Source organism: Trichoderma harzianum (assembly GCF_003025095.1).
Source record: "Trichoderma harzianum CBS 226.95 unplaced genomic scaffold M431scaffold_2, whole genome shotgun sequence".
NCBI classification, from domain to species: Eukaryota; Fungi; Ascomycota; class Sordariomycetes; order Hypocreales; family Hypocreaceae; genus Trichoderma; species Trichoderma harzianum.
In genome coordinates, this window is record NW_020209250.1 from 1,691,890 (window position 1) to 1,717,983 (window position 26,094).

General features: G+C 51.8%; 11 protein-coding genes across 11 annotated transcripts; 6 read left to right on the top strand and 5 right to left on the bottom strand.

Moving 5' to 3' along the window:
- Positions 1-135: 135 nt before the first annotated feature.
- Positions 136-2,169, top strand: M431DRAFT_504007 (hypothetical protein). Its single transcript, XM_024918392.1, has 8 exons — positions 136-310; positions 392-472; positions 710-741; positions 803-834; positions 900-951; positions 1,021-1,090; positions 1,146-1,293; positions 1,352-2,169. The coding sequence occupies exons 1-8, from the start codon at positions 260-262 to the stop codon at positions 1,876-1,878; spliced, it is 993 nt and encodes a 330-aa protein (XP_024778728.1). The 5' UTR covers positions 136-259; the 3' UTR covers positions 1,879-2,169.
- Positions 2,170-2,466: 297 nt separating this feature from the next.
- On the top strand, positions 2,467-3,507 carry M431DRAFT_75724 (hypothetical protein; the record flags this gene model as incomplete). Its single annotated transcript, XM_024922381.1, has 2 exons — positions 2,467-2,588; positions 2,658-3,507. 2 exons carry the CDS (start codon positions 2,467-2,469, stop codon positions 3,505-3,507), a joined length of 972 nt encoding a protein of 323 aa, XP_024778729.1.
- Positions 3,508-3,583: 76 nt separating this feature from the next.
- M431DRAFT_478179 (hypothetical protein) lies at positions 3,584-5,210 on the bottom strand (the record flags this gene model as incomplete). The annotated part of the gene is made up of 3 exons (XM_024915646.1): positions 3,584-4,056; positions 4,124-5,021; positions 5,073-5,210. The coding sequence occupies 3 exons, from the start codon at positions 5,208-5,210 to the stop codon at positions 3,584-3,586; spliced, it is 1,509 nt and encodes a 502-aa protein (XP_024778730.1).
- A 540-nt stretch (positions 5,211-5,750) lies between these two features.
- M431DRAFT_76678 (hypothetical protein) lies at positions 5,751-9,465 on the top strand (the record flags this gene model as incomplete). Its single annotated transcript, XM_024922488.1, has 8 exons — positions 5,751-5,781; positions 5,840-6,019; positions 6,090-6,722; positions 6,786-7,802; positions 7,859-8,318; positions 8,371-8,404; positions 8,467-8,998; positions 9,059-9,465. 8 exons carry the CDS (start codon positions 5,751-5,753, stop codon positions 9,463-9,465), a joined length of 3,294 nt encoding a protein of 1,097 aa, XP_024778731.1.
- A 133-nt stretch (positions 9,466-9,598) lies between these two features.
- Positions 9,599-12,068, bottom strand: M431DRAFT_294077 (hypothetical protein). Its single transcript, XM_024914115.1, has one exon. The coding sequence runs from the start codon at positions 11,970-11,972 to the stop codon at positions 9,732-9,734; it is 2,241 nt and encodes a 746-aa protein (XP_024778732.1). The 5' UTR covers positions 11,973-12,068; the 3' UTR covers positions 9,599-9,731.
- A 162-nt stretch (positions 12,069-12,230) lies between these two features.
- On the top strand, positions 12,231-13,960 carry M431DRAFT_516205 (hypothetical protein). The gene is made up of 4 exons (XM_024920301.1): positions 12,231-12,718; positions 12,789-12,849; positions 13,297-13,796; positions 13,824-13,960. The coding sequence occupies exons 1-4, from the start codon at positions 12,339-12,341 to the stop codon at positions 13,825-13,827; spliced, it is 945 nt and encodes a 314-aa protein (XP_024778733.1). The 5' UTR covers positions 12,231-12,338; the 3' UTR covers positions 13,828-13,960.
- Positions 13,961-14,225: 265 nt separating this feature from the next.
- M431DRAFT_478184 (hypothetical protein) lies at positions 14,226-15,294 on the bottom strand (the record flags this gene model as incomplete). Its single annotated transcript, XM_024915647.1, has 4 exons — positions 14,226-14,470; positions 14,555-14,796; positions 14,868-15,174; positions 15,234-15,294. 4 exons carry the CDS (start codon positions 15,292-15,294, stop codon positions 14,226-14,228), a joined length of 855 nt encoding a protein of 284 aa, XP_024778734.1.
- A 2,578-nt stretch (positions 15,295-17,872) lies between these two features.
- Positions 17,873-18,905, top strand: M431DRAFT_504014 (hypothetical protein). Its single transcript, XM_024918393.1, has 3 exons — positions 17,873-18,290; positions 18,374-18,505; positions 18,583-18,905. Exons 1-3 carry the CDS (start codon positions 18,169-18,171, stop codon positions 18,620-18,622), a joined length of 294 nt encoding a protein of 97 aa, XP_024778735.1. The 5' UTR covers positions 17,873-18,168; the 3' UTR covers positions 18,623-18,905.
- A 112-nt stretch (positions 18,906-19,017) lies between these two features.
- On the bottom strand, positions 19,018-19,707 carry M431DRAFT_76849 (hypothetical protein; the record flags this gene model as incomplete). The annotated part of the gene is made up of 2 exons (XM_024922503.1): positions 19,018-19,206; positions 19,267-19,707. The coding sequence occupies 2 exons, from the start codon at positions 19,705-19,707 to the stop codon at positions 19,018-19,020; spliced, it is 630 nt and encodes a 209-aa protein (XP_024778736.1).
- Positions 19,708-21,627: 1,920 nt separating this feature from the next.
- M431DRAFT_134056 (hypothetical protein) lies at positions 21,628-23,602 on the top strand. Its single transcript, XM_024912511.1, has 4 exons — positions 21,628-21,979; positions 22,047-22,439; positions 22,500-22,786; positions 22,870-23,602. Exons 1-4 carry the CDS (start codon positions 21,910-21,912, stop codon positions 23,563-23,565), a joined length of 1,446 nt encoding a protein of 481 aa, XP_024778737.1. The 5' UTR covers positions 21,628-21,909; the 3' UTR covers positions 23,566-23,602.
- A 627-nt stretch (positions 23,603-24,229) lies between these two features.
- On the bottom strand, positions 24,230-25,922 carry M431DRAFT_75511 (hypothetical protein; the record flags this gene model as incomplete). Its single annotated transcript, XM_024922344.1, has 3 exons — positions 24,230-24,260; positions 24,335-25,321; positions 25,408-25,922. The coding sequence occupies 3 exons, from the start codon at positions 25,920-25,922 to the stop codon at positions 24,230-24,232; spliced, it is 1,533 nt and encodes a 510-aa protein (XP_024778738.1).
- Positions 25,923-26,094: the final 172 nt, after the last annotated feature.

The following is a 26,094-nucleotide window of genomic DNA, read 5'->3' on the forward strand; positions in this document are numbered from 1 at the left end:
TAGTAATACCTGTAGCGACAGACTAAGAGTGCACTGGGCACTCCGAAACCCCCCTGCTCTGCGCATGTGCCTGAGTGGTACCGCTCCCGGCTTCCATCGCTAGTAGTCGTCGGTGCATTTCTAGCAGGTACAATTCCGCCTTCAGTTGTCACGACTCAAAACGTTTCTTTTCTCCCAAGCATCCTCTACTGTTGAGTCCTTAGGCCAGAGCCGCGCGAGTATACATCTATCTGCAGCATCTCTTACCTCCATCTTCGCAATGGCTTCTGATAAGATGGACCGCGGCCTCGACGAAATCATTGCAGACAAGGTTGGTGCACGCATCCCATTTCTATACCGCCAGCCTCGTCTTCCCCCAAAGTCGCAAGACCATGGCTAACTCGTTCATCAGCGCAGCAATGGATCTCGAACCCGACGCGGTGGCGACCGCCGTCGTGACCGTCAAGACTATCCCCGTGACGGGGTGAAAAAGGTACGTGTTGTCGTCCCCTTTGCAGGCTTCCAGCTGGTACGCGAGGCTGACTCGCCACTCGGTCAAAGGTTGAAACTGAGCCCTTCCTCTCCTTCCTCTGAATCGTCTGGCACTCGACTTCGTCAATTGCTCTGCGCACTCCTTCGGTCAATCGATTTTTCGGAGTTTTTTGCCGATCCGTGACTGGATCTTACGCTATGATTTCCTCGCTAACCAGCTCTTTGGTCGACCGCGCAGTCTCTCCGTAACGAGCCTCGAAACTTGGATAGGTTGGTCCTGAGAAGCCATATATTACAAACAACCGAATACATACTGATGGCATTGGTGCAGCGAATGGGTACATGATCGATACGAAGAGAACAGTATAGTCACATCCTGCCTCTATTAAACCAATTCCTCTCCATTGAACCCAACTCATAATTTCCAGCGTATCGAAACAGAGGCCCTGCACCGCGTCGCAGGCGCGAGTCTCCCAGCGGGTAAGCCTACTCATAAAGCAGAAAATACATGCTTCAAAGTCTCCCCTTTTTGCTAACTCTCTTTGATAGGGGAGATGCCCGCGGCGCACGACTCCGAGTCGAAAATATCCACTACGATCTCACCGAGGAGGATCTCGATGTATGTCACTTTGGGGATGAAAGACACCCTGAAGCCACAGCTGACATGACGACAGGAACTTTTCCGAAGAATTGGCCCCATCACAAAGCTGCAACTGCGTTATGATCGGTCTGGACGGTCCGAAGGCGTAGCTTTCGTAACGTATGAAAGCAAAGACGATGCCGCAGAGGCTGTGAGACAATTCGATGGTGCCAATGCGAACGGTACGTCTCTCTAAACGAACTCGCTGTCTAGTTTTTTGTTACTGACAAGATTGTATAGGCCAGCCAATTCGTTTGAGCATCATGTCAAGTGGGCCTTCTCGAAACCCGTTTGATACTGCTGTGATGCCAGGCAAGCCTTTGTCCGAACGCATTTCTGCTCCTGGTGGCAGATCTCGATCACTCTCCCCTCGCCGATACGATGAAGAAGATGCCGCTCGCAGGGGCATTGATCGATATGTTCCAGGCGGAGGTCGCTCCCGAAGCCCCATGCCGCCTCGCCGTGGAGGTGGAGGTGGAGGTGGAGGGCGCCGCCCTGGTGCCCGACGAGAGGGTGGTGGAAGGGATCAGGATGCTGCTCGTGGCGGCCGGGGAGGCCGAGGAAACGGAGGAAACGGAGGAAGTGACCGTGCTGCACGAACAAACACACCGCGACTCAAGAAGACCCAGGAGGAACTGGACGCCGAGATGGAGGACTACTTCAACGCCAACGGCGGTGCCCCGGAGCCTGCTGCGGAAGCTGCTGCTGCACCCAGCGGAGAGGCTGCTGCACCCGCTAACGCTGATGACATTGACATGATTGAGTAACCTGGATCATTCTGTTTTGGTAAAGGGGAATATGTTTTATGAGGGTATTGGAGTATTGGACTCGTTTTACAGAAAATGCCATCTGAAGCATGGGAGGACGGTGCATATATATAATTAAGCAGGGTGTGTTGTCATTACGAATGTTTTGCTTTTCGGGTCAAGTTATGACATGTTGCTTCACCATTGACTGTGACTTCCCAAGTTCGTAGACCCAGGCCGCATTTAAGCGTATCAAAGAGATGGGCGTATTTCTGAGAGATATGGGTTAGCGATGCCTCGCACTCGACAATGACGACAACTATTATCTTGATATGCAGGGTCCATAGCAAGGATACCCTTCAACTTAGCTGTTTGGAGTCTCACTGGGTATTCATAGCCATTAGCCGGGCAGATCCACCATTGACAAGCGCCATATCAACCAGATGATATCGCGGCCCGGATATAACTTGGTGTACACTATTTCGTCAGCTAAGATCTTTAATACGCCATTGCTGCAACTCATAAATTGCAATTTAGTAGGCACATCGCTCTTATCTACCCCTCCTCTCTCAATAAAAAACATCTACCGCATAGATATCACCTATCAAAATGGCGAGTAACAGTGTGCCAACAAAAGTCGGCATTTTGTCGTTGGGTGATATGGGCGCTGGCATCGCCAGGCTCTTAATTGCGCATGGCTTCCCCGTCTCTACGAACGGTCAAGGACGAAGGTAAGTAGGAATACTGAGGAACCTAAACCAAATCTACATAGAACTTGTAAACTAAAAGCTCGTCTCTAGTGAAGACACACTTGAGAGAGCCCGCAATGCCGGTGTCGAGCTTCTCTCGTCTGATTTAGAGCTCGTCCAGCAGTGTAATGTCATCTTCTCAGTCGTCCCACCTCGCGATGCCGAGGCCACGGCTCAGCGAATTGTTGATGCCTCGTCGGGTGGTTCGAGGAAAGAGACGCTTTACTATGTCGATCTGAATGCCGTTGCCCCATCAACGTGTAAGAGCATCGTGGCGCTCTTTGAAAAAGCGAGGGTGCCTGTCAAGTTCATCGACGCCTGCATCCTGGGCGGACCCCCAAGTCTCAAGAGGCCCAGCCAAGAGGGCGAAGAATCTGTGTGGGATCAGCCGAGTATTCCCATTTCGGGGCCTCATTCGTTGGCGTCGTTGCCGGACGGTGAGAAGCTCGCGTCTGTGCTGCAGCTGCGATCCATTTCGGAGGAGATTGGTGCGGCGAGCGGTCTCAAGATGTGTTTTGCGTCCATCACAAAGGGATTCACAGCGTTGGTGACGCAGTCTTTTACGACAGCGCATCGGCTTGGTGTGGTGGATGAGTTAAAGTTGGAGCTCAACCAGATGGTGCCTGCGATGCTAACCAGAGCGGAAAAGGGCGTGCCGGGGATGCCGCCAAAGGCCTATCGATGGGTGAGGGAGATGGAGGAGATTTCCAAGACCTTCCATGAGGAGGGCGGTTGGGATAGGACGGTGTTTGAGGGCATTGCTGGGGTTTACAAGGCGGTTGCCGAAGATGGGGTTCTTGGGCAGGAGAAGATTGGGAAGAGGAAGAGAGGGACTAGCTTGGATGATGTTGCAACGGTGATGGCGGAGGGACTGGAGATGAAGAAGAAGAAGACAGAGTAGACAGTTGCGATTATTTGGATAGTATATAGTTGATGATGATAGGTGATATATACAGCTATTAAATAGAATGGCCTTGTTAGTGCTTCAATCCTGCCAACACAATTGTTCCAACATCCGCCAACTCATACGTCAAGTTTCCCCAAACACCCATCTCCCCTTCGGGCTCCCTCCCATATACTCGTGAGTGTGGGACACTGAGTTTCGTTTCTTTGCCGCCGGGCAGGCCCTGGCCAGAGAGATAGACAGCCGAGTTCGAAAGAGCGCCAAAATGCTGTCCGATGAAGCCATCGATTGGCTCAGGCTCTCTGGGAACTGCAACATCTCCAGCAACGCCAAACGCAACGCCAGGGACAAAGGGTTCCGTAATGTCTGGAAGGGCCGGTGCTGACATGAAGAACTGGATCTGTGAGCCCTCAGGAGTGAAGCCACCGCCGTTCATTGACTGTATAAAGTTCTGCATCTCTTCCTCTTCTGACAGGGAAAAATGCGTTCGTTGAGGATCAAGGGATAGTAATCCCTTCTTGGCTCCCCAGCCGCCGCCGCCGCTCACTAATTCATATCATCAGCTCACATTTTGCCTTGAGAAACATGTTATCTTTGCGAGCTTCACACTTACATATCTTGTACAGACGGCCGCCATGACTATAAAGCAGTTTGAGATGTTGGGCGGTGGCTTTTACAGTATCTCTGATATCATCAACATCTGGCAGGGCCGATATTGGCTCGGGGGCTTCTTCAAGCCATTCTTCCAATGCGCCTGACGTCTCTGGGTTGGGAGTAACCATTGCCCAGACTCCAACAGGCCCGGATAAAACTCCAGATTGGGCATTCTGTTTATGAAGTGCATTTACAATGTCTTCCAGCTCAGTCGACGCGGGAATAGTGGTTCCGTCAACTTCAATTCCTCGAATGATATTACCGAAGCTCTCGGTCACTGTTCGGGGCTGCGTCAACGGCATCAAGGGCGTCCACGTGTCGAGGTGGGCTAAAGATTTGAGGTCATTATCCAGTAAGACTTTCACAAATTGTGAGTGCTTTTCTGTTTGGCTAGCGAGTTGAGGAGGAGTGTGTGTCATATCAAACTCGGATAACAAAAGTGTAGACGCTCTATTGTTGTGGAATGTAGTTCTGGCCAGCGGCAGCGTTAATGAGGGATCTCCCAGGCTAAAGGTGAGAGCAGACACTGAATCTGTATCATCTTTGGACTTTGGAGGATTCTGTTGCCACAGGTGCGGCAACATATCATCCAAATGGCCTCGTAGGACTGACACTCCCTGGAGAGGCCTCAGTGAACCTATCGGGGCTGCTAGATGGTCGACCACAGCGCTTAACACATGGAATCTCCCCACATCCGCAGAACCAGCCATCAGTCTGGCAAAATCTCTCATGAAATTTGCATCTTCTAGGTCTTTGGCAAAGCTGGGCGTTGCAAGAAGAACTGCGGCGTTGTGGCCATTGGCATTTTCCAAAGTTTTTTTGCTTCTCAGTTTCTCAAAGAGCTCTCCATAGTTGATCTAAGAAGCATTAACGAATTGATATCCACAAGATTTAAAAGCATCTCTTACCTTCTCATCCGCTTTCAGAGCATACGTAAATCTGGTTTGACTGTTACCAGAGGAGCTTGAATAGGCTCTTCGCAAAATTGATGAGCCTCTCCGTGAAAGCAAGCCTCTCGCAGCCTGTTGGGATAGCCGGATGATCATTTTAAACAAGAGGCCAGGCTAAACATGCGCCAAGTTTATGCCGGCTAAATTTCTTTTAAGGCAGATTCTCAAGTAATTCTTTATAATGAATGCGTCATTACTGAATTATAAAAAAAAACCCCAAATGAAGAAGTTTTCATGGAACGATGATGATGCTGAAGAACGTCGGTTTACATGGAATTCCTTAGTCAAGTCGGTTTGCCCATGTAAGAGCGTATGTGGCGCTCATTGTGGCTTGATTGCTAACTGGAACCCAAATTACGATCTGAACCCCGCGGCACCGCCACACCCCTCAACATCCCACCTGATAAGGGCAGCGACTCAAATTTCAGACCAAGAAACTTTGACTCTGGATCCCGATAGCGCAATCAGAGCCGGTCTTTTCCAAAGTGAACTTTTGACGCTTAGGATTGACGAGGAGGCCAATTCACTCTAGGGCTTCCCCGAAGAACATCCAGCACGACGTTCAGATTCGTGGCTCGAGCACTTCGAGTGCGGCCAGTTTATCCTGCAAGATCTTTTACCACCACACGTGCAATCATGGCGACCAACTCTGGACGAGGAAATCCCAGTACGTTACTGTTAGAACAAGGCTGTTGAAGATTGTCACTAATAGGGGCGGTCCATAGTCGCGGCGACTGAGGGTATCCAGGAAACCAACACTGCGCCTCCCAAGGTCTCCGGCGAGGTCAAGCAAGAGATTGCCAACTCGACCCAATCTGCTGCTCCTGGAGAGCACGCTTCTGGTCAAGATGCCGGCGTTGTCCCTGCTCCTGAGGGGCCTGCGAAAGTAAAGTCTGAAAAGGAGTGTAAGGAATTCCAATTTCTCCACGTCCAATCTAAATCTCCCAGGAGCTGCTATCTGACTTATCCTTTCAGTGGAGAAGGAGCGCAAGAAGGCTGAAAAGGCCGCCAAACTCGAAGCGAAAAAGGCAAAGGCTGCTGCCGCCGCCGCTGCTCCCGTCAAGGAGAAAAAGGCAAAGAAGGAGAAGGTAGAGGAGGAGCCGCTACCCGAGTACGTCGAAGATACCCCCGTTGGAGAGAAGAAGCGCATCCGATCGTTCGACGACCCTCACTTCAAGGCATACAACCCCATTGCCGTCGAGTCCGCATGGTATACTTGGTGGGAGAAGGAGGGGTTTTTCAAGCCCGAGTTCACTGCAGACGGAAACGTCAAGGACGAAGGTAGCTTCGTCATTGTCCACCCGCCTCCCAATGTCACTGGTAACCTGCACATGGGACACGCCCTGGGCGACTCGCTTCAGGATCTCATGATCCGATGGAACAGGATGCAAGGCAAGACTACTTTGTGGCTTCCTGGTTGCGACCATGCCGGTATCTCTACTCAGAGTGTTGTTGAGAACATGCTCTGGAGACGGAAACAGCAGACCAGACATGATCTCGGCCGAGAGAAGTTCGTTGAGACCGTCTGGGAGTGGAAGGAGGATTACCACAAGCGTATCAACAAGGCTTTGACTAGCTTGGGTAGCTCTTTTGACTGGAGCCGGGAAGGTGTGTATTATCAATTCAAACGAGGGTTTGGAGTTCTGTTTCTTTATGGCTAACAATATGCAGCTTTCACCATGGATCCCAACTTGACAAAGGCCGTCGTCGAAACTTTTGTTCAGCTTCACGAGGAGGGCATCATTTACCGTGCCAACAGGCTTGTCAACTGGTGCACAAAGCTTAACACAGCTCTTTCGAACCTCGAGGTCCAGAACAAGGAGCTCGCTGGAAGGACGCTCCTCGATGTCCCCGGTTACGATAAGAAGGTCGAATTCGGTGTCATTGTTCACTTCAAGTACCCTATCGAGGGTAGCGACGAGACTGTCGAGGTTGCCACTACCCGTATTGAAACCATGCTGGGTGATACTGGTATTGCTGTTCACCCCAAGGACGCGAGATACACGCATCTGATTGGCAAGAACGCCGTCCACCCATTCATCCCGGGTCGCAAGCTGCCCATCATCGCCGACGAGTATGTCGACATGGAATTCGGAACCGGAGCCGTCAAGCTGACTCCGGCCCACGACCCCAACGATTTCACACTTGGCCAGAAGCACAAGCTGGAATTCATCAACATTCTCACTGACGATGGACTGATGAACGAGAATGCTGGGCCATACAAGGGCCAGAAGCGCTTCGATGTCAGATACTCTATCCAGGATGCTCTGAAGGAGAAGGGGCTGTATGTGGACAAGAAGGACAACCCCATGAAAGTTCCTCTGTGTGAAAAGTCCAAGGACATCATCGAGCCCATCATGAAGCCCCAGTGGTGGGTTAGAATGAAGGAGCTCGCTGCGCCCGCTCTTCAGGCCGTTCGAGATGGCAAGATTAAGATTCAACCCGAGAGCGCTGAAAAGAGCTATTTCCGCTGGCTGGAGGACATTAATGACTGGTGTATCAGCCGACAGCTGTGGTGGGGTCACAGATGCCCTGCATACTTTGCCAAGATTGATGGTGGCTCTGAGGGCATCCCCGAAGACAAGCTCTGGTTTACCGGAAGAACCAGAGAGGAAGCAGAGAAGAAAGCCCAGGCGGCTTTCCCTGGCAAGAATTTCACTCTTGAGCAGGATGAAGATGTCCTTGATAGTGAGTTTATATACGGCATACATCTGTTTACTACTTTGGCACTAACACTAGTATAGCCTGGTTCTCATCTGGTCTGTGGCCGTTCAGCACTTTGGGCTGGCCTGAGAAGACACTTGACTTTGAGAAGCTGTTCCCTACGAGCGTTCTTGAGACTGGCTGGGATATTCTCTTCTTCTGGATTGCCAGAATGATCATGCTCAGCTTGAAGCTAACAGGACAGGTTCCCTTCAAGGAGGTCTACTGCCACAGTCTCGTCAGAGATTCAGAGGGCCGGAAAATGAGCAAGAGTCTGGGTAATGTCGTTGACCCGCTCGATGTCATTGCCGGTATCAAACTGGAAGATTTGCACGCGAAGCTTCTTCAGGGTAATCTGCACCCCAGCGAGGTCCAGAAGGCCACCAAGTACCAGAAGACTGCCTTCCCCGATGGCATTCCTGAGTGCGGAGCTGACGCACTCCGCTTCACCATGATCAATGCCACAACCGGTGGTGGTGACATTAACTTGGAGGTCAAGATGTAAGCGAATCTCAACATTGATTCCTCCCGACACCGCTGACATCGTCATTAGTATCCACGGCTACCGAAAATTCTGCAACAAGATTGTATGTCACGAAAAATCCACCATCTTTTGATTTCTTTCTTTTGCGGCTAACATCAGCATTAGTTCCAAGCAACCAAGTACGTCTTGGGAAGTCTGCCCCAGGACTTTGTTCCCTCAAAACTTGGTGCCGTTCCTGGTAAGACTCTGGCCGAGAGATGGATTCTCCACAAGATGAACCAGGCCGCCAAGGAGATCAACATCGCCCTTGCCGACCGAGAGTTCTCAAAGTCCTCAATCATTGTTTACCGTTACTGGTACAACGAGCTCTGTGACGTATACATTGAAAACTCAAAGGCCATTATCCGCGATGGCACTGAAGAGGAGCGCAACTCGGCTATCCAGACTTTGTACACTGCTCTGGAGGGAGCTCTCACCATGATCCACCCTTATATGCCTTTCATCACCGAGGAGATGTGGCAGAGAATGCCCCGAAGACCCAGCGATGAGACAAAGTCCATCATGGTTGCCAAGTACCCTACCTACGATGCTGTTCTTGACGACCCGGCGTCAGAGGCCGCTTATGAGCTTGTGCTCGACTGCACCAAGGCTTCCCGATCGCTCATGTCAGAGTATGCCATCAAGGAGGATGCTGAGAGTAAGTAGATTCCTATAACAAATCGGCCTGCTCCATTATCTAACATGACATCCAAAATAGTCATCATCCAGGCGTACAACCCAGAGTCTCTCAAGACTTGCAAGAACGAAGTGTCTTCGATCAAGTCGCTCAGCGGCAAGAGCGTCAAGACCATGGAGGTCGTCGGCCCCGACGCTCCTCGACCTCTGGGCAGCGTTGCTTACCCCGTTTCTACCGCTGCCTCCGTCTTCTTGCACGTCAAGGGCCGAGTGGACATGGATGCCGAGATTACAAAGGCACAGAAGAAGCTCGAGAAGACGACCACCAACATCCAGAAGCAGGAGAAGCTCCTCGCAGATCCTGGATACAAGGAGAAGGTGTCGGCGGCCGTCCAGGAGGGAGACCTCAAGAGATTGGCCGATGCCAAGCAGGAGAAGCACAGCTTGGAGGAGACGATTAAGCAGTTTGAGCAGCTCAAGTTGGAGTAGAGAGCATAGACTGTATGCAAAAAGAGTAGCCTGAGATCTAAAGGGTTGCATTCTCATGTAGATGGAAAAGGAGTAAAATCCCTAGAGTACACGACAGAGAAGTAAAACAAAAATAAAAAAGTTGCTAAGAGAATCAAGATTTCTTCTAAAGTAGAAAAAGTAGTAAACAAGGATGGCCAGTATCTCTTTGGCATCTGATTTGAGTAATGAACCTAAACTCCGTCTTTTTGCATAAAACATTATATAAATTGGCCAACGTAATCAAGTTACCAAGTTCCTTTGCCGCCGCCTCCTTTTCCTCCTTCAGAAGCAGCAGCCTCATCCTTCTTGCTGGCTCCGCCGCGAACCGGCCTCGACTGCGCCGCCTCGTGTCTCTTGAGCTCGTCTGGTACCTTTGAGATGGAGCTCTTGCTCAAGATCTGTTTAAGGTCATACAGGACATCCGCATCCTCGTTGCCCAGGAAAGTAATAGCCACACCACTCTTTCCAGCACGACCAGTACGACCGATACGATGCGTGTAGCTCTCGATATTGGTAGCCATGTTGAAGTTGATGACGAGCGAGACGTCCGGCACATCGATACCACGACCGGCAAGATCGGTGGCGACGAGGACCTGCGTCTGGCCTGAGCGGACGGATGCGAGAGCGGCTTCTCGCTGCTCTTGCGTCTTCGATCCGTGCAGCGTAACGACGGACCATCCCATGGACTTGATGTCGCGAGCGACAGCGTCGCAGTTGCGCTTGATGTTGACGAAGACGATGATGGGGGGCGCAAAGGCGTTCGAGGAGAGGATCTCCTGCAGCCGCTTCTTGCGACGGTCCTCGCCGGAAACAAACTCCACGCGCTGTTCGATGGTGTCGACGGCCTCGCCTGCATTACCGATGGTGACGATGGCGGGACGGCGGAGGTACTTTTTGGCAATCTTTTCAACCAGCGGAGGCATGGTGGCCGTGTACATCATGGTTTGACGATATCGGTCTTTGCCCCCCACGTAACGCTTCATGAGCTGGGCGTTTTCAGCGTCGTCTGTATCCGGCTTCTCGTTGGACACCGGTAGAGCATCGAGGATCTTGTTGACCGAATCCTCGAAACCAAGGTCGATCATTCGATCAGCCTCGTCCATGATGATGTAGCAGCACTGCACCAAGACAAGAAGTCTTCGCTCTATGCAGTCGACGAGACGACCGGGCGTAGCGACGATAATCTCAGCACCATTGCGCAGAGCAAAGGCCTGTTCTTCCAACGAATGTCCACCAACGATGCTGACACACCTGAAGCCCAGCGGCTCAGCGAACTTCTTCGCCTCCGTCTCAATCTGCTGCACCAGTTCACGAGTTGGCGCGATGATGAGCGCGTACGGGCCATCGTTCTTGTTGGCCTCTGTGAGGGGCGGCAGGTCGGAGATGTACACCAAAAGGGGCAGTAAGAAAGCAGCAGTTTTACCGGAACCTGTGACGGCAACGCCGATAAGATCACGGGCCTGCAAGGCAATCGGGATGGCTGCTCGCTGAATAGCAGAGGGTTCTTTGTAGCCAACATTGTCCACAATGTCAAGCAGCCGTCGCGGCAGCCCGGATTCCTCCCAGTTGCGCATTGGATTGGGAATGGCGCCTCCCTTAGTCGAAATGCCAAAGTCTTCCTTGAAGATGCGCCAATCTCGCTCGCGCATCTCGTTGAGGTCCTTGTCCGACCAGTGCCGTCCCAGGCCCGTCCTCTCAGCCCTCTCCTTTGCCCTTTCGCGAGCCCTGTAAAAGTCTTCCATGATTCCTATTGCTCTCTCCTTGCCGTGTTCCAGGTCGCGCTGCTCAATCATCTTTGCTCGCTTGCGCGCCCGCTGTTCGGCTTCTTTGTCGAACTCGCCACCAACGCCAGCCAGGGAGCCGCCTCTGTTGACGCTCTGGCTCATGTATAGCGGGTCGTTGTCTCTTGATGTGTCCTCGTCTGCATCCCACTCAAAGTTAAACTTCTTTTCCGTCGTTCGCATTCGCTTCTTCTTGGCCGAAAAGGATGACTGCTGGTTGACTTCTGGGCCAAGGTACCGCGAGCGCAGCAGTGAGTCCTCAATCTCCGCCGCCGATCGCTTGACGCCTTCAGTCTTTGAGTTTTTCTTTCCATCTCTTCCATCTCGCCCGTCTCGTCCGTCTCGTCCGTCTCGACTATCTCGACCATCTCGGCCATCTCGGCCATCTCGGCCTCTACCGCTGCCGCTCCCTCCAGCCGGTTGATTCATCGCCCTCGGACCTGTGGGTGGCGCGATGCCGTTGGGAGCGCCGTTGGGAGCGCCATTAGAGGCTGTTAGACCATTTGCGCGGGTTTCCCATCTTCTCTCTTCCTCCCGTCGCCGTTGTGATTCATCCGCCGCCTTGCGCTTCTTCTCTTCTTCCTCTTGCTTCGCTTTCTCGGCTGCTAGCCGTTCGCGTTCTGCCTTGGGGATAAATCTGGGTTTAGCCGCAGCAGCATCAGCTGCCTTCTTTTTCCGAAGGATCTCTTCTATGTCGAGGGGCATTTCGGGTTTGTGGTATACGTTGTATTCAGTAGACAAGAAAAAGGGAAATCAAAGGTCCGCATGCATTAGTTTCTGACGTGAAATAAATCGAAAGTTGAACTTGGGCAAGCAGGAAGCAGACAAGGCTATGAATTATGGAGAGCTTCAGGCCCACTCAAAGATCTGTGTCCAATTAAATCAACTAGTATTAGCGGGTCCCTGTTAGTGGATGTTCAGCCTTGGGAATCTCGAATTCGAATTCAAATTAGGAACCTCTAAAAAAGAGCCTCCCCGCGATCAGGTCATACCCGGCAGAACAGCCCTGTCATCCCGCCCTCTCCCCTCCGGAACCAGGCCAATGCCAGTGTCTGGCACTTCATAGCGCCCATGGCCTCTCCCTCCAGCTTCGTCCAGCTCGCAAAGAGCCTCCCAGAGCCGCTGCAGCGCTTCTTTGCACGCTGGCCGCCCGCGGCGCTCGTCGCACCCGGCACTCCTCCGACGCCGTTCCAGGAGCAACGACCAAATCCCTTTCGATTCTACAAACACCCCGTGACTGGGCGGTGGCAGGATCCCGTCTACTCACAGCGAAGACAGGCGCAGCTGGTCAAGCTTGCGCGGGACCACGGCGTTGAAGAGCTGCTGCCCGAGACGACCAAGGGCACAGAATACCAGCTGGCTCATCGTGTTGAGCATGGTCTGAGAGTCAAGGGTACGGGTGTGGGACAGAAGGTCAAGGGTCACATCCACGAACGACACATGATTGCAAAGTACGTCGACCACCTTCTTGTCCATCTTCTTCGTGTTGTCAGAACACTCAAGACTAACACTGTCATTCAGGATGGAACAGAGGAGGAAAGCCATGCTCGAGATGCCAAGACTCATCCGGGCCTGGAAAAGTGTAAGAATCTCTTTATTTTTCTCACTAATTTTCCACAAAACACGAAGCATAGCTGACTTGAAAACGCACAACAGATCGGGAAGAGAAACTGGACCAAGTTCCCGAAATAAACGAAATGATGCAGGAGAAAAGCCACTTTATCCCGGCGAGTATGTACATGCGCCGTGTATTTCTATGTACAACAATGAGAAACGAATATACAGATTCACTTCAGACTCTCTCTACTTCCTTTTTACCGTGCTTGATTCAGCTTTCCATCATGTACTGCCTCTGGTAGCAAAGGCTCGTTAGCATCACGTGATTTTGACATGTCTAAATTTGCCGCCTCCAGTATCTTCAAACACAGCATCCAAAGCCATATGTAGAAACGCATAAGTCTTTTAAGCATTTCACTCTGTTTAAATTTTTTTACAACTCATGGCGCTCTCTTCGCCATCTCACTACGAGATTCTCGGCCTCACCCCCACCCTCCTCAACTCCCAGCATGACCCCTCCACACTCATAAAGCAGGCCTATCGCAGGGCCCTCCTCCGTCACCATCCCGACAAGGCTGCTGCTGCTACTCCATCGGTCTCACTATCAGCCTCATCCCCGTCTCAGCTCTACACCATAGACCAAATCACACAAGCCTTCACAATTCTCTCATCGCCTCGCCAGCGCAGCACCTACGACGCCAACCTGCGTCTCACCAGAGCCAACGGCGACGGTTCACAAGCTCGTTTTCAGACAGGCATTGAAAACGTCGACTTAGACGATTTGCAGTTCGACGAAGGGGAAGAGCGCTGGTATAGATCCTGTCGCTGTGGCAATGATCGCGGGTATTCCTTTCAGGAGTCAGATTTGGAAGAGGTTGAGCACGAGGGGGTGCTCATGGTTGGCTGTCACGACTGCAGCCTTTGGCTTAAGGTTCACTTTGCCGTTGTAGATGAAGCAGATGACAGTCATTTGTCGACATCAAATAAAAAGGAACCGAGTTGACCTCATTGTATAATTTGCCACAAAATTCATGACAAGGACGAAGCGTGACTAAAGCAAGGCGTTTTTAGGAGTCAAGCAATCAACAAGTATATATAGAGATTACTTGGTAAAAAGTAAAATAATATTAAAAAGCAATTTTAGTAGTTTTTATTTGTCCAGACGGCTACGCATCAAGAGTCTAAAAGCAGAACCTCCAATATGCTCTTCTTCAATCCTCCCTGCCAGTCCGTTGAGGGGGGGACCAAATCGGTCCTCTCCCCGAAAGTTGCGTGTTTACCTAAACGATGCCGAAGCTCTTGATCAAAAACGAAGTCTTCCATCCACTCCGTAGACACCAGCCCATCCGATACCAAAGCGACCAAAGCCTAGAGATTCATCCTGCGCTCCCCTAACTGAGTTTACTCAGCCTTGGGCTCCTCAGCGGGGGCGGCAGCCTCGGCTGGGGTCTCCTCCTTGGCGGGGGCATCGGCTTGGCCAGAAGTGTTCTCGGCCTCAGAAGAGGTCCAGAGAGTCTTTGGGAATGAGTTAGCAAAACATGTGCAATCAATCACGGGGGTGGGATAAATGCGAACCAGGTTGTCACGGAGCAGCTGCATGATGAGGGTAGAGTCCTTGTAGCTCTCCTCGCTGAGGGTGTCGAGCTCTGTGTGGCGAATGTGTCAGCGAAATTCAACTAGAGTAGCCAACGAAATCGGCTTCTTTTCCCATCTCAGAAGAGAAAACTTACCAGCAATAGCATCGTCAAATGCCTGCTTAGCGAGGTGGCAAGCCTGGTCAGGGGCGTTGAGGATCTCGTAGTAGAAGACGGAGAAGTTGAGCGCAAGACCCAGGCGGATAGGGTGGGTAGGAGGCAGCTCGGTCTGGGCAACCTCGGTAGCAGCCTTGTAAGCCTCGAGAGACTTGTCGGCGGAGTCCTTGCGGCGGTCGCCAATGGCGAACTCGGCAAGGTAACGGTGGTAGTCACCCTTCCTGTGATGGGGAAGAAGAAATTAGCTCAATTCGGCATATTGGAATCAATGGAAGCAACATGGCATGCGCACATCTTGTGGTAGAAGACCTTGGACTCTCCAGACTTGGCAGAAGGAATCAGGTGCTTGTCAAGAACATCGAGAATGTCATCGCAGATCTTGGCAAGCTCGGCCTCAATCTTCTGGCGGTACTCCTTGATAAGGGTAACCTGGGAAGAGTTGCCCTTAGACTCCTCCTTCTGCTCGATAGAAGTGACTATTCTCCAAGAGGCACGGCGGGCACCAATGACGTTCTTGTAGGCGACGGAGAGGAGGTTGCGCTCCTCGACGGTCAGGTCGCGGTCCTCGGAGGCGACGATCTTCATGTTCTCGACCATCTCTGTTGGGAAACTTCGGTCAGCGCGGTCGATCGGGGGGAGAGAAAAGCGATCAACGAACCCTCATATCGCTCGGCCTGCTCGGCGAGCTTGGCCAGATAAACAGCATCTTCGTGACCCATTTTGACGGTTGGTTTTTGAGATTTTTTGGAGTTTTATGGCAGCTGGTCTCAATCAGTCAGCAGGTTGCACGCGTCCGAGATGGCGTAACGCAGAAAGTAAGAGAGTTGGATCAGGCACAAAGGCGAGTGTTTAGGGTTTGACAAAGGGGAATGGGGAGAATTTAAAACGAAGAAGGAAAAAAATCAGTGCAAGGGGAGCAAGGCAGCAGCCACAGCCTCATCGAGATGAACAAGTAAATCCTGCGCGAAAGCACCGTGGCAGGAACAAGTGCCGCAGGGCTGACTTTACGACAAGGCCCAAGTGAGGCTTGCTCCCCCGCTCCTTAAACCCCACCAAAGGGGTTTAACAGCGAATGCGCCAGCTACCGCGACAGACACGCAGGCCTCCGAGCGACGGGAACGAAGGCGATTCCAGTGCCCAATAGCGCTGATAGAGTCGCAAGCAGCTGCTCGGTCCCAACGCGATTGACGGCTCTGGAAGCGCTGCCTCTTGCGTGCCCGGGGGGTTGCCAGGCCATGACGACAGCGAGGAGGGGCGCGCGCCATGCCATAAGGCGCTCACATAGCGAGGCGGGAATGCTATCAGGGCGGGAGAGGATGGGCTGCTGTCGTGGGCAAAGGAGAGTGATGGAAAAGTTCGGCAGGATGCATAGAGCGGGAGAGATACGTACGTGCGATGAGACGCGGTTCTGGGGGAAAAAGGGGGGTTGATGCTTCGTTGAGAGAGAAGAAAAGGAAATGGAACTTGCAAGATTTAAGCTGTTGCTGAGGTCGGGTCCCAGTTAGCCAACGCATTGATTCAAGCGTCCTAATAGCGAATAGCGGTTGTCGAACGCTTTTGCTCACGGGCCTCACGTGCCGTAGAAGCCTCACCCTTTTCAGGGCTCGGGTGGGCAATGTACAGGAACATGTGGGTACTTGATCAACGCCTGTTTGAACAGTTGAAAGGCCTGCTAATCTCGTACATCTAGGTACCCTCCCTCACACTTACCCTGTCTCTCCATCACGTCACAGTGCTGAGAACAGGTACCACGGCAAGGTACAGGTTGCCGGTACATACAGGGAGGATGGGGGCACCCAACCAAAAGAGAAGCAGAAGCACCCAGCCTGCAAATGCTGCTTCTACAGGACGAGAAATAGCACCAACTGGGACCTAATGCGCCAAGTGGGTGGCGTTGACGTATTATTGAGTTAGTCCTAAATCGAGTGATGGGTCGTCATCATCCTGTGCCTTGGTTGCCTTTTTGTTCAAGTTTTTTCTCAAAGGGCATATCGCGATTCAACGTTCTTGTTCGCCGTGGTGGCTGCCTGATGGCATTGCAGCCAATTCGCATCACCCTCCCAATCATTGATAAGATGAGGCTCCGACAATGCAGTCACGCGGCTCTGGTCAAATGGTCGGCAAGAAATTACGCCCATGTTCAGCAGTAAACTAAGATACTGGGTATTCATTTCCCTTTATCCTGGACGGCAATCCAGCTCCTTGCGCATCCCCACTCTGAGATGCGTTGGAGAGAATCTAATCTCTCTCTGAACCAAATAAGGTATGTTCATAATATCAGGAGCAACACTCGTACCTGCTAGGTAGTATCCAGTGGCAATAAGAGCGTAGTACCTTTTGATCATCCCACCAAGTTGATGCGATGGGTGAAATTACCATTACATCATACTCCCTTGGGTGTTAATTTCCACTCGCACCTCCTGTAGTTGAACCGTGACCCTTAGTAAGCAGGAGTGCGATCCTGATCTGGCCGTGACGAGCCGGCAGTCCTACATTACTTACCCGGGAAACAATGTTTATTAGCAAATGCAATGGCAAAAAGAAACATGAAAACATGAAATAGCAACAGCCCAGCAATCAAGTAGATTCATAATTAGTTGTCTTGCAAACCGGCGCTTTTTCTCTGCTTGAATTTTCAGCCGTCTGCTGGTATGGCTACCCGTCTTCCAACATCTGCATATACCATGATTATCTTCCAAGTTGTAATAGAGCAAGAGAGCATACTGGAAAGCCAATCACTTCCTACATCAACAAACGAAATATAAGCTACCAGCTCAATGTGTGAAGTGACATGCTTAGATACCGTCTAACATTGGAGAAATTTCTACACCTAGGGCCTAGTTCTATTCGATTCTGTACCTATCCAGTAGATGGAGAATGTATGTACGTAACCATCCGTACCGAAATATCCCGGCATCCACATCAGCTGCTTGCGCTTGAGTCTAACTCAACGCATCTGATCAGTCCACCATATTATCTGATCGTATCGTGATGTACGATTCTAGGATTGAACCGTCTCTGCATGACGATTGACGATTGTTTTGTGAGATGAAGCAAGTTGAATGCTTGCCAATGCCAATAGAAGCTCCTGTCTGGTGCTTTGCTACTTGCTTGTTGAAGTTTCGAAGTCATAATTAGGAAGTTACTTAGCTTGATCAATTCAATACACACCACCTGCAAATCTGACAGGATAGGTAATGATAACACACATTATTTTGGGGGATTTTTATTTGGAAAAAGCATACTTGCAGCCTTGCGTCCATCATTGTGATTTCGATTCCCATCTGGAAGCCTCGCCAACAATCTGCCATCTCTCCACAAGCCCCCAGAAATAGCAGCAAGGGCACTATTCCCGATTGACGGTCATCGAACCACTGGATTGCCGGCCTATGACGCTCAGCCCCTCAGGCCACTCCCGAGTCTGCAGCACAAGCTGCTCTCTGCTGCGGTTCAGCTCCTCAGGCCAAAAAAGCTCCAATTGCGACAAGTAACCATTATAACCTCACTTCCCTCCCCCACGCTCAATTTCCCACCCTCCAACCTACACACCTCGAATTCCTTTCCGCCACAGAAAGCTCAACAACCCTCAAAAGATGCTCCGCACAACCCTCACCAAGACGGCTGCCTTCCGTCCCATGCGCGCCGCTTTCACCACCACTGCCCGCGCCATGAGTGAAGGAGACACTGGTGCTCCCCCCAAGATGGGCGGCCCTGGGTAAGTGACCATCCCCAATTCAATGCAGCCAAATCAGACAAGAAAGAGATCGCCATCTAACGCCCAGCTGCGCAATGTCATAGCGACGCTTTCCAGCGCCGCGAAAGAGCCTCAGAGGAGTACGCCATCCGCCAGCGCGAGAAGGAAAAGCTCCTCGAGCTCAGGAAGAAGCTCACCGAGCAGCAAGAGCACCTCGACCGCCTTGCCAAGCACATGTACGCGCAACAGCCCTCCTCGTAACCCCTCCCCAATTGACCCGCCCCCAATACTAATGAACCGGGCTCCTTCTTAGCGATGAGATCACCAAGGAACAGGGTGGCGAGCAGAACTAAAAAGAGGGAAAGACAACAAATGAGATGAACTAAGAAGACAAAACCGATTCATGTTGGCCTATGCGGGCCATTGACTGAGCAGTTCAGACTGGAAGTTTGGGAACAAGCAACTCCTCCGGAGATCGAATTGCGCTATACATTGTTTTCATATGCTGCGTATTTTCTCTGTTGCCGCCTACCTAGGTACTGTACAGCTACATGAACTCTTCTCCATCTTACCAAAGTAAAACAAAAACAAATAATATAAAGAAAGGAAAAAAAAGGAGCTGCCCCGGTGCTGTGTTCCACCAGGTCCCTTATTGATTGTGCATGTGAAAAAAGCCTTTATTAGATTCATTCTTTCCTGATACCGTCCCGGAACTCCAATTTCAATCACCCATGTCCAATAAAATGCTTCACCTCCGTCCCATGTAAGATCTATAGAAACTCTCTGCCACATCGCTCTCTCCGCTTCCGTAGTGGCTACCCATGTTGCTGCTGGATTTCTGCGCCGCTGTGACCTTGGCTTGCAGAGCTGAGGAGTTGGCATCGATCCATTGCAGCTGTGTAAGATGGCTGTTCAACACCCGAACAATTTGGCTCAGCTGCATCGTACCGTTAGCAATTACTTGTTTTGTAGATTGAAGATTTACGTCAAAACTTACGGGGTCCTCTGCCTTGGCTCCTTTGCTCAAAGTTCCGGAGATGTCATTGATCTCCTTGACCATCTTGGACAAATCTCGCGACTTCTCGTCGAGTTGCTGGGTGAGTTTCTCCGCCAGCTTATAAGTGCGTTCACGTTCTTGGTCAGGTCCTCCAAGTTGCTCGCCAGGGCCCATCTGCTTGGCAAACATATCTTGGACTTCTGATTCGTAACGGTTCAGCCAAGCCTCCAGCTCCTCTTGCTGGCTCTCCACAGCTGCAAGTTGGCGCTCAATCTCATGGCTGGCCCGCTCTGCTTCGAAAGTGTCCAGATATAGCTTCTGGATCTTTTCGCCATTGTCTACCAAGTTTCTGTCCCAGTTGGACACAATGGTAGCCTGTTCCTTGAATTGCTTCTGGTATTTGGACAGATCTGAAGCCCACCGCGTGACAATATCCTCCATCGTCTTATTCTTTAGCCGGGCCATCTGAGAGGGGGGGCCGGTAGTGGAGGCTCCCAAAGCGTTGGTGGTACCAGTCGTGGCAGCTGGCTTCGCAGCATCTTTATCGCTAGCAAGCTTAGCTCCGAATAAGCCACCACTCGTGGCCGTCGTGGTCGCTGGTGCTGCAGTTGTCGGGGCTGCGGTGGTGGCTGCAGCTGTAGCAGGCTGAGGAGTAGCAGCAGCAGCCGTGGTACCAAACAGTGAAGTAGCAGGTTTGGCTGTTGTTGGGGCTGCTGAGGATGAAGTCGCAGTAGTGGCGGCAGCTGACTTTAATCCAAACAAACCGGAAGCGGCGGCGGGAGCTGCGGTAGATCCAGAAGCTGCAGAGGTAGTGGTCGCAGCAGGGGCAGTTCCAAAGAGACCTCCCGCAGATGCCGCCGCTGGGGTCGTGGTAGCAGCTGGCTTAGCTCCAAACAGAGAGCTAGTTGTTCCAGCGGTGGTCGGCGCCGCAGCAGTTGTGGATGATGCCGGTGCAGCAGTGGTAGTTGCGGTATTGCCAAAGAGGCCTGTGGCAGCCGTGGTGGCGGCAGGTTTGGCGCCGAACAGGCCACTTGTAGATGACTGAGTTCCACCGCTGAACAGCCCTGATCCTGATGTGGCAGCAGCCGCGGGCTTCTCAGTCAAGGCTGAGGTTGAAGTAGCAGTAGGCTTTGCCCCAGCGTTGCCAAACAAACCACTCGATGGAGCAGCAGTCCCAGTGTTTCCAAACAAGCCTGTGCTTGCAGGTTTGGCTGGCGGTACACCGGCCGGCGTCGTCGATGGCATAGAGAACAAGGGCTTGGCGGGAGTTGCAGTAGCGGCGGTGCTGGCAGTAGCCGGAGTAGGAGCTTGGGAGCCAGAGGCTGGTGTTTTGGCCCCAAAGAGTGAAGGGTTGGCGGTTCCAAACAGATTCCCGGCGGCTGGAGCAGGAGTTGGAGTTGTCTGTGCATTGGCAGTCTTGCCGGCATTGTTTCCGAATAAGCCACCCGTGGACGGAGTGGTAGATGCATTGTTGCCAAACAGACCACCAGTGGATGGTGCTGTGCTAGTTGTCGCGCTGCCAAACAAGCCGCCCGATGTGGTAGATGCTCCAGTGGCCGCGCCGCCAAAGAGACCACCTGTCGCCGGAGTCGTCGAGGATCCTCCACCAAACAGGTTTCCTCCCGAAGTGGTAGGAGTAGCAGAAGCTGAAGAAGCGGCATTTCCTCCAAAAAGCCCGCCAGCAGCTGGCTTCTGCGCAGCGGTGTTGCCCTGGCCTCCAAACAAACCCCCCGGAGGGTTGGTGGCTGGAGTCGTCGATTTTCCGAAAGAAAAACCAGGAGTTCCAGAAGCAGCAGGAGCAGTGCCAAATAGACCACCTGCGGCTGGCGCTGTGCTGGTTGTGCTATTGGGCGCGGCGCCCGAAGTGCTCGGAGTTCCAAAGCTGAAAGCCATGGCGATTGGGGTGGATTATCTGGTGCTTGTTTGAATCGTCGGCGGTCGTGATGCGCGCGAGGCAGCTATTTTGTAAATCAGGAGATTCAGTAGGCTTTCATAATATCCCAAAGCTCAACCAAGATGAAGACGGAGAATTGGAGGCCGTGTGGGATTGCCGACAGCTCACCCTGGGATGGTTCGGATTCGAGAGAGAAGAAAATGAAAACAAAACTACTGAGCGGCCCCAAGGCTGATGGTTGGCTAGGTGCTTTTTTCGCGGTTCTGTTTTCTTAGAAGCTTAGGCCCAGAGCGCGCAGCCGTGCTGTGGCTGGGGAGAGCCTCTTCACGAAACTCCAGCCACAGAGATCGTTACCAGCCACAGCCTCCATTGTACAGAAAGTACCAGGTACTAGTGGCCTTCTCCACGTGACGATAGCGCGAGCACGCCTCCAGCCAAGAGCTCCATGCTACTTGTATGATAGTCAACTTACCAACGACTCAGACACCTTCATTTCCTGGCTAGACATTGCGCCCTTTCCCCCTTTCAAGCTCGGGCGAGTCTGGACATATACGGTTGAACCACTGTGCAAACGGCATGTCCTGAAGACGCTGGTGTACCTGGGCTCGACGCCGACATAGGACCACGCCCCCATCGCTATTAACTATATACCCGATATTCGCCTCCACGAATCGAACCCTGGATCTGGATACACCCCTGAACCGATTTGCCAATAGTTGTTTAGCTTTATAGAGTGCCAGCACGAAGCAATGGCGGACTCCCGGGAACTTGAACCCCCGCCACAGACCCACGTCGAGGACCCGGGGGCCCATCAGCTGGGTATGTCTTTGTTCTGGATATTGGACGATGCATGTCATGCCCAGGCCTTGCTGACATTTTATAATAGCTGAGGCTTCAGATTCGGAAGACCAATTTACAGACGCACAGTCTGCGCCCACGAGTCCAGGCGTCAGCTCGCCGCTCCCCAAGACAAGAGTAGAAAAGGTTGACGATGAACCGTCATATGGAGAAGTGCCTGGGACCGAGGCATACAAGAAGAGGGAGCAAGATGCCGAGCCTGATGAGATTGCCATGATACCCGTGAAAGACAACGAGTCCTCACCTTCTACTCCTCAGGAACCTGTCGCTGTTCCCGTCACAGTCGTCGAAGAATCTACAGGCGATTATCCTGGCCAACACGACCCACAGGAGCAAGAGAAGCACAAGGCAGATGCTACCCCCGATATAATATTGAGCCCAAATGGCGAGATAAGGAGTGGCAATGAAGATGCCATCTCAGGTATGGATACTTGAAGAGCCTCCAACACTTAAAGTATGACACTAACTGACTGAGCTGAAGAAGCTCCTCTTTCACCCACGTCCTCTTCAGGTCGCTCCAGGAGGGACTCTCACACATCTTCCCAACCAACAGTTTTAGCTACGCAAAATCAAGAAGCAGATGAAGAGGTGGCAGCTGAAGAGGAAGACGAGGTCGACGATTTCGGGGACGATTTCGATGACTTCGAGGAGGGCGGTCACGACGATGACTTTGATGACTTCGAGGATGGGTTTCAACATGCCCAGCCCACAACCACAACCACAGCATCAGCGCCTCCGCCAATTCTCCAACAACAATCATTACCATTTGTATGTACATGATTTCTTCGTCAAATATGAAGCTGACAATCCTAATCCTTGCTTCTTGCCTTTCAACGCTAACATTCTTGCAGTCGATACCCGACTTCGATGGGCTGAGCCTGGATGAAGTCATCTCCGCAGTAGAACCGAATTTACCGAATCTCTTCCCTCCCGAAGAGCTCGACTTCCAACCCTTTCCGCAATTATCAAAAGGTTCATCTATTTTCCTTACGCCACGTTCCGCCTCCCTATGGTCTCAGCTCGTCGCTCCCCCGCCCCTCGCGCCACCCGATTGGATTCGTTCACGGACGCGCCGTCTATTTCTCGTCTCTCTCGGAGTTCCCGTAGATTTAGATGAAATCCTCCCAGCCTCCAAGCAGAAGAAGCTTGTGCTGCCGTCACTCAACATCCCTGCATCTTCACCTAGAGGCTCAAGCGACTTGCGATCAGCGACAAGACTAAAACAAGGCGACGGAAATGCTTCATCCACATCAATAGACTCTCAGGGGAAGCCGTCAACTTCCAAGAGGAGGAAGGGGCCGCCACCTCAGCCGGAACTAGACCTGGTGGTAGCGAAGCATCTTTGCCAGACGACGGATGAAGCACTAGACGGCATGACGGATCAAGAATTAACACAGCATGTGGCCAAATTAGAGGCCATGCAGGGGGCAGCTAAAGAGGTGCTGGATTACTGGACAAAACGGACAGATGAGAAAATCGGGGATCGCGAGGCATTTGAAGGTGTTATAGAAAATCTGGTAGCACATGCCCGAAAAGTACGCAAGTAGATTTGCATCATATATAGTAAATACTATGAATTGTCCCAATTTCTAAAGCAATTGATTCGGTAGCGGTTTGTGCTTTTGTATCTTGTCCCATTCTTCCTGTCCATCTCCGTATGGCAAGTTGATTCTCTTTGAAGTTCCAGTCCTTGTTAGTTGGATTGGTAGACATATCAACTGACCGCGCTGAAGCTCGTTATCCTCGCCTCTTTGGCAAGGTTATCTTGTTTGACCAGCTATTCTCGGCTACATATATAAGTGACCTGGTAATATCAGCGAGTAGATGTGGGTAGTGATAGTAGTAGATACTAGATGAAGGCGGCGATAGTAGCAGATACTAGAAGAGGGTAGCGGAAGTTATAGATGAATCCGTTGGGATGGTGGCTAGATAGAAAATGCTATTTTTTTTTTCATTGTCCCTCAATGGAAAACTGCTACTTCGATACTGATCTAGATACTCTGATCGTGCCCCTGATTCCCAGTACCTCCTAATCTTACGTGCTGTTATTTTCTGATAATCGAATTGGGATAATTTGAAATTTTTTTTGACTATAGAATAAAAAAGCTGCCTTAACCCTATTAAAGAGATACCCTTAGGCGTAGCTTCCAGCCCAAAATTCCATAATAAATCGCTATATACCTAGACAAGTTTTTCTTTCCGGCTCTACGCTTATGCGGAGCTGGGCTCCAGAGTAACACCACTGAACAATGCATGTTAGCTTCAAGGCCTGATAGAAGGGATATTCAGGAAATGAGATGTGGGCAAAAGACTTACGCAGCAATAGTAGCCCATCCAATAAGACGCCAGTGCTTGTCGATACGTCGGCTGAGGGCAACCTTCTCACCGATGTCTGTGCAGACGGGGCTGGTCAGGACCAGCTTGGCAGCATCGTTCTTGATGGCGGCAACCTTGGCACCGGTTGATGTGGAACCAATGTTGACCATGATGACTTCGTTCTTAGCCAGCTTGGCGACCTTGGCTTGCTTGCCATCTGCGGTCTTGACACCCAGCAGACGTCGGAGGAGGTAGAAGTTGATTTCGATTTCGCTGTAGATGTCGGGCAGCTTGCCCTTGAGACCGAGGACGAAACCGACCAGACGATCAGCACGGCAAAGGGTAGGGTCGATCTGGGTACCGACACCGATCAGACCACCGGGCACAGCGTACTTGAGGTCATTGCCCTCCGAGTTGAGAGAGATGACCTTGCTGAAGAGGGGAGTGCACTTGAGAGCACCGCTGTTGTCGCGTGAGACAATACCGGGACGGATCTCAATCTCGTCACCAAGCTTGAGGACACCGTGCAGGATACTGCCACCGGCAACACCACCCTTGAGGTCGTCGATTTCAGCACCGGGCTTGTTGACGTCGAAGGAACGGATGACGATCATGCGGGGCTCCAGAGAGAGGTCTCTGACGGGCACGGGGATGGTGTGGACGATGGCGTCGAGAACAGCATCAACGTTGACCTTGAGCTGGGCAGAGATAGGGACGACGGGGGACTTTTCGGCAACAGTTCCACGGATGAACTTGAGGATTGACTCATAGTGCTGCTGGGTAACCTCCTCTCTCATCAGATCGACCTTGTTCTGAAGGATAATGATGTTCTCCAACTTCATAATCTCAATGGCGGCCAAATGTTCTGACGTCTGGGGCTGAGGGCAGGATTCGTTGCCTGCAATGAGAAGAAGGGCGGCGTCCATGACAGCGGCTCCTGACAACATGGTGCTCATGAGAATATCGTGACCAGGGCAGTCGACAAAGCTGGAAGAGGTTAGGTATTGAGATATACAAGTCTTATATTACCATCCTTTGGGTAAGTAGGGTCGAGGGGAGAAGTTAATACGTACGAGACGTGTCTTAGTAGTCGGTATGTACCACCACAGCCATCTCTCTCGCAAGGAGGGTCAACCTCCTTCTCACTACCGTAGCTTCGGTAGCATCCTGGACGAGGGCAGGCGGCGTTGTCACACTGGTAGATCTTGGCGTTGGCGTATCCGAGCTTGATGGTGATGTTACGGATCAGCTCGTTCTTGAATCGAACGGTCTGAACGCCAGAAATGGCCTTGACGACGGTGGACTTTCCGTGAGCGACGTGGCCAATGGTGCCGATGTTGATGGTCGCCTGGCGAGCAATAATCTCGGGGGTGAGGGGCGTCAAGACGGAAACATCGAGATCTTTAGGATCGGTCTGTGGGGGCAGCGGAGGTTTTACTGCCGCCTGGTTGGGGATGACGGGGTTGGACTTCTTCAGCGCCGGCTTGAGGGCCTTGTCTTCGAGGGATTCGACGTTATCCTGGGCGTCGATGGACTCTCCAGAGTCCGAGTCGGACTGGATATCGTCGTATTTGGGGTCGTCGGACATTGTGACGGGACGTGGACGTGGGCGGGGCAGTTGATGCTTGGGAGGTCGAGAGAAGGTATTCTGCGAAGGATTTTAAGAATTGGAGAGCTTCGACAGTTTGAGGGAAGCGAGGGAGCTCACGTGCAAAACAACCAAGTTTAATAGGGAAATGCAGGCGCCTCCAAGGTTTTGG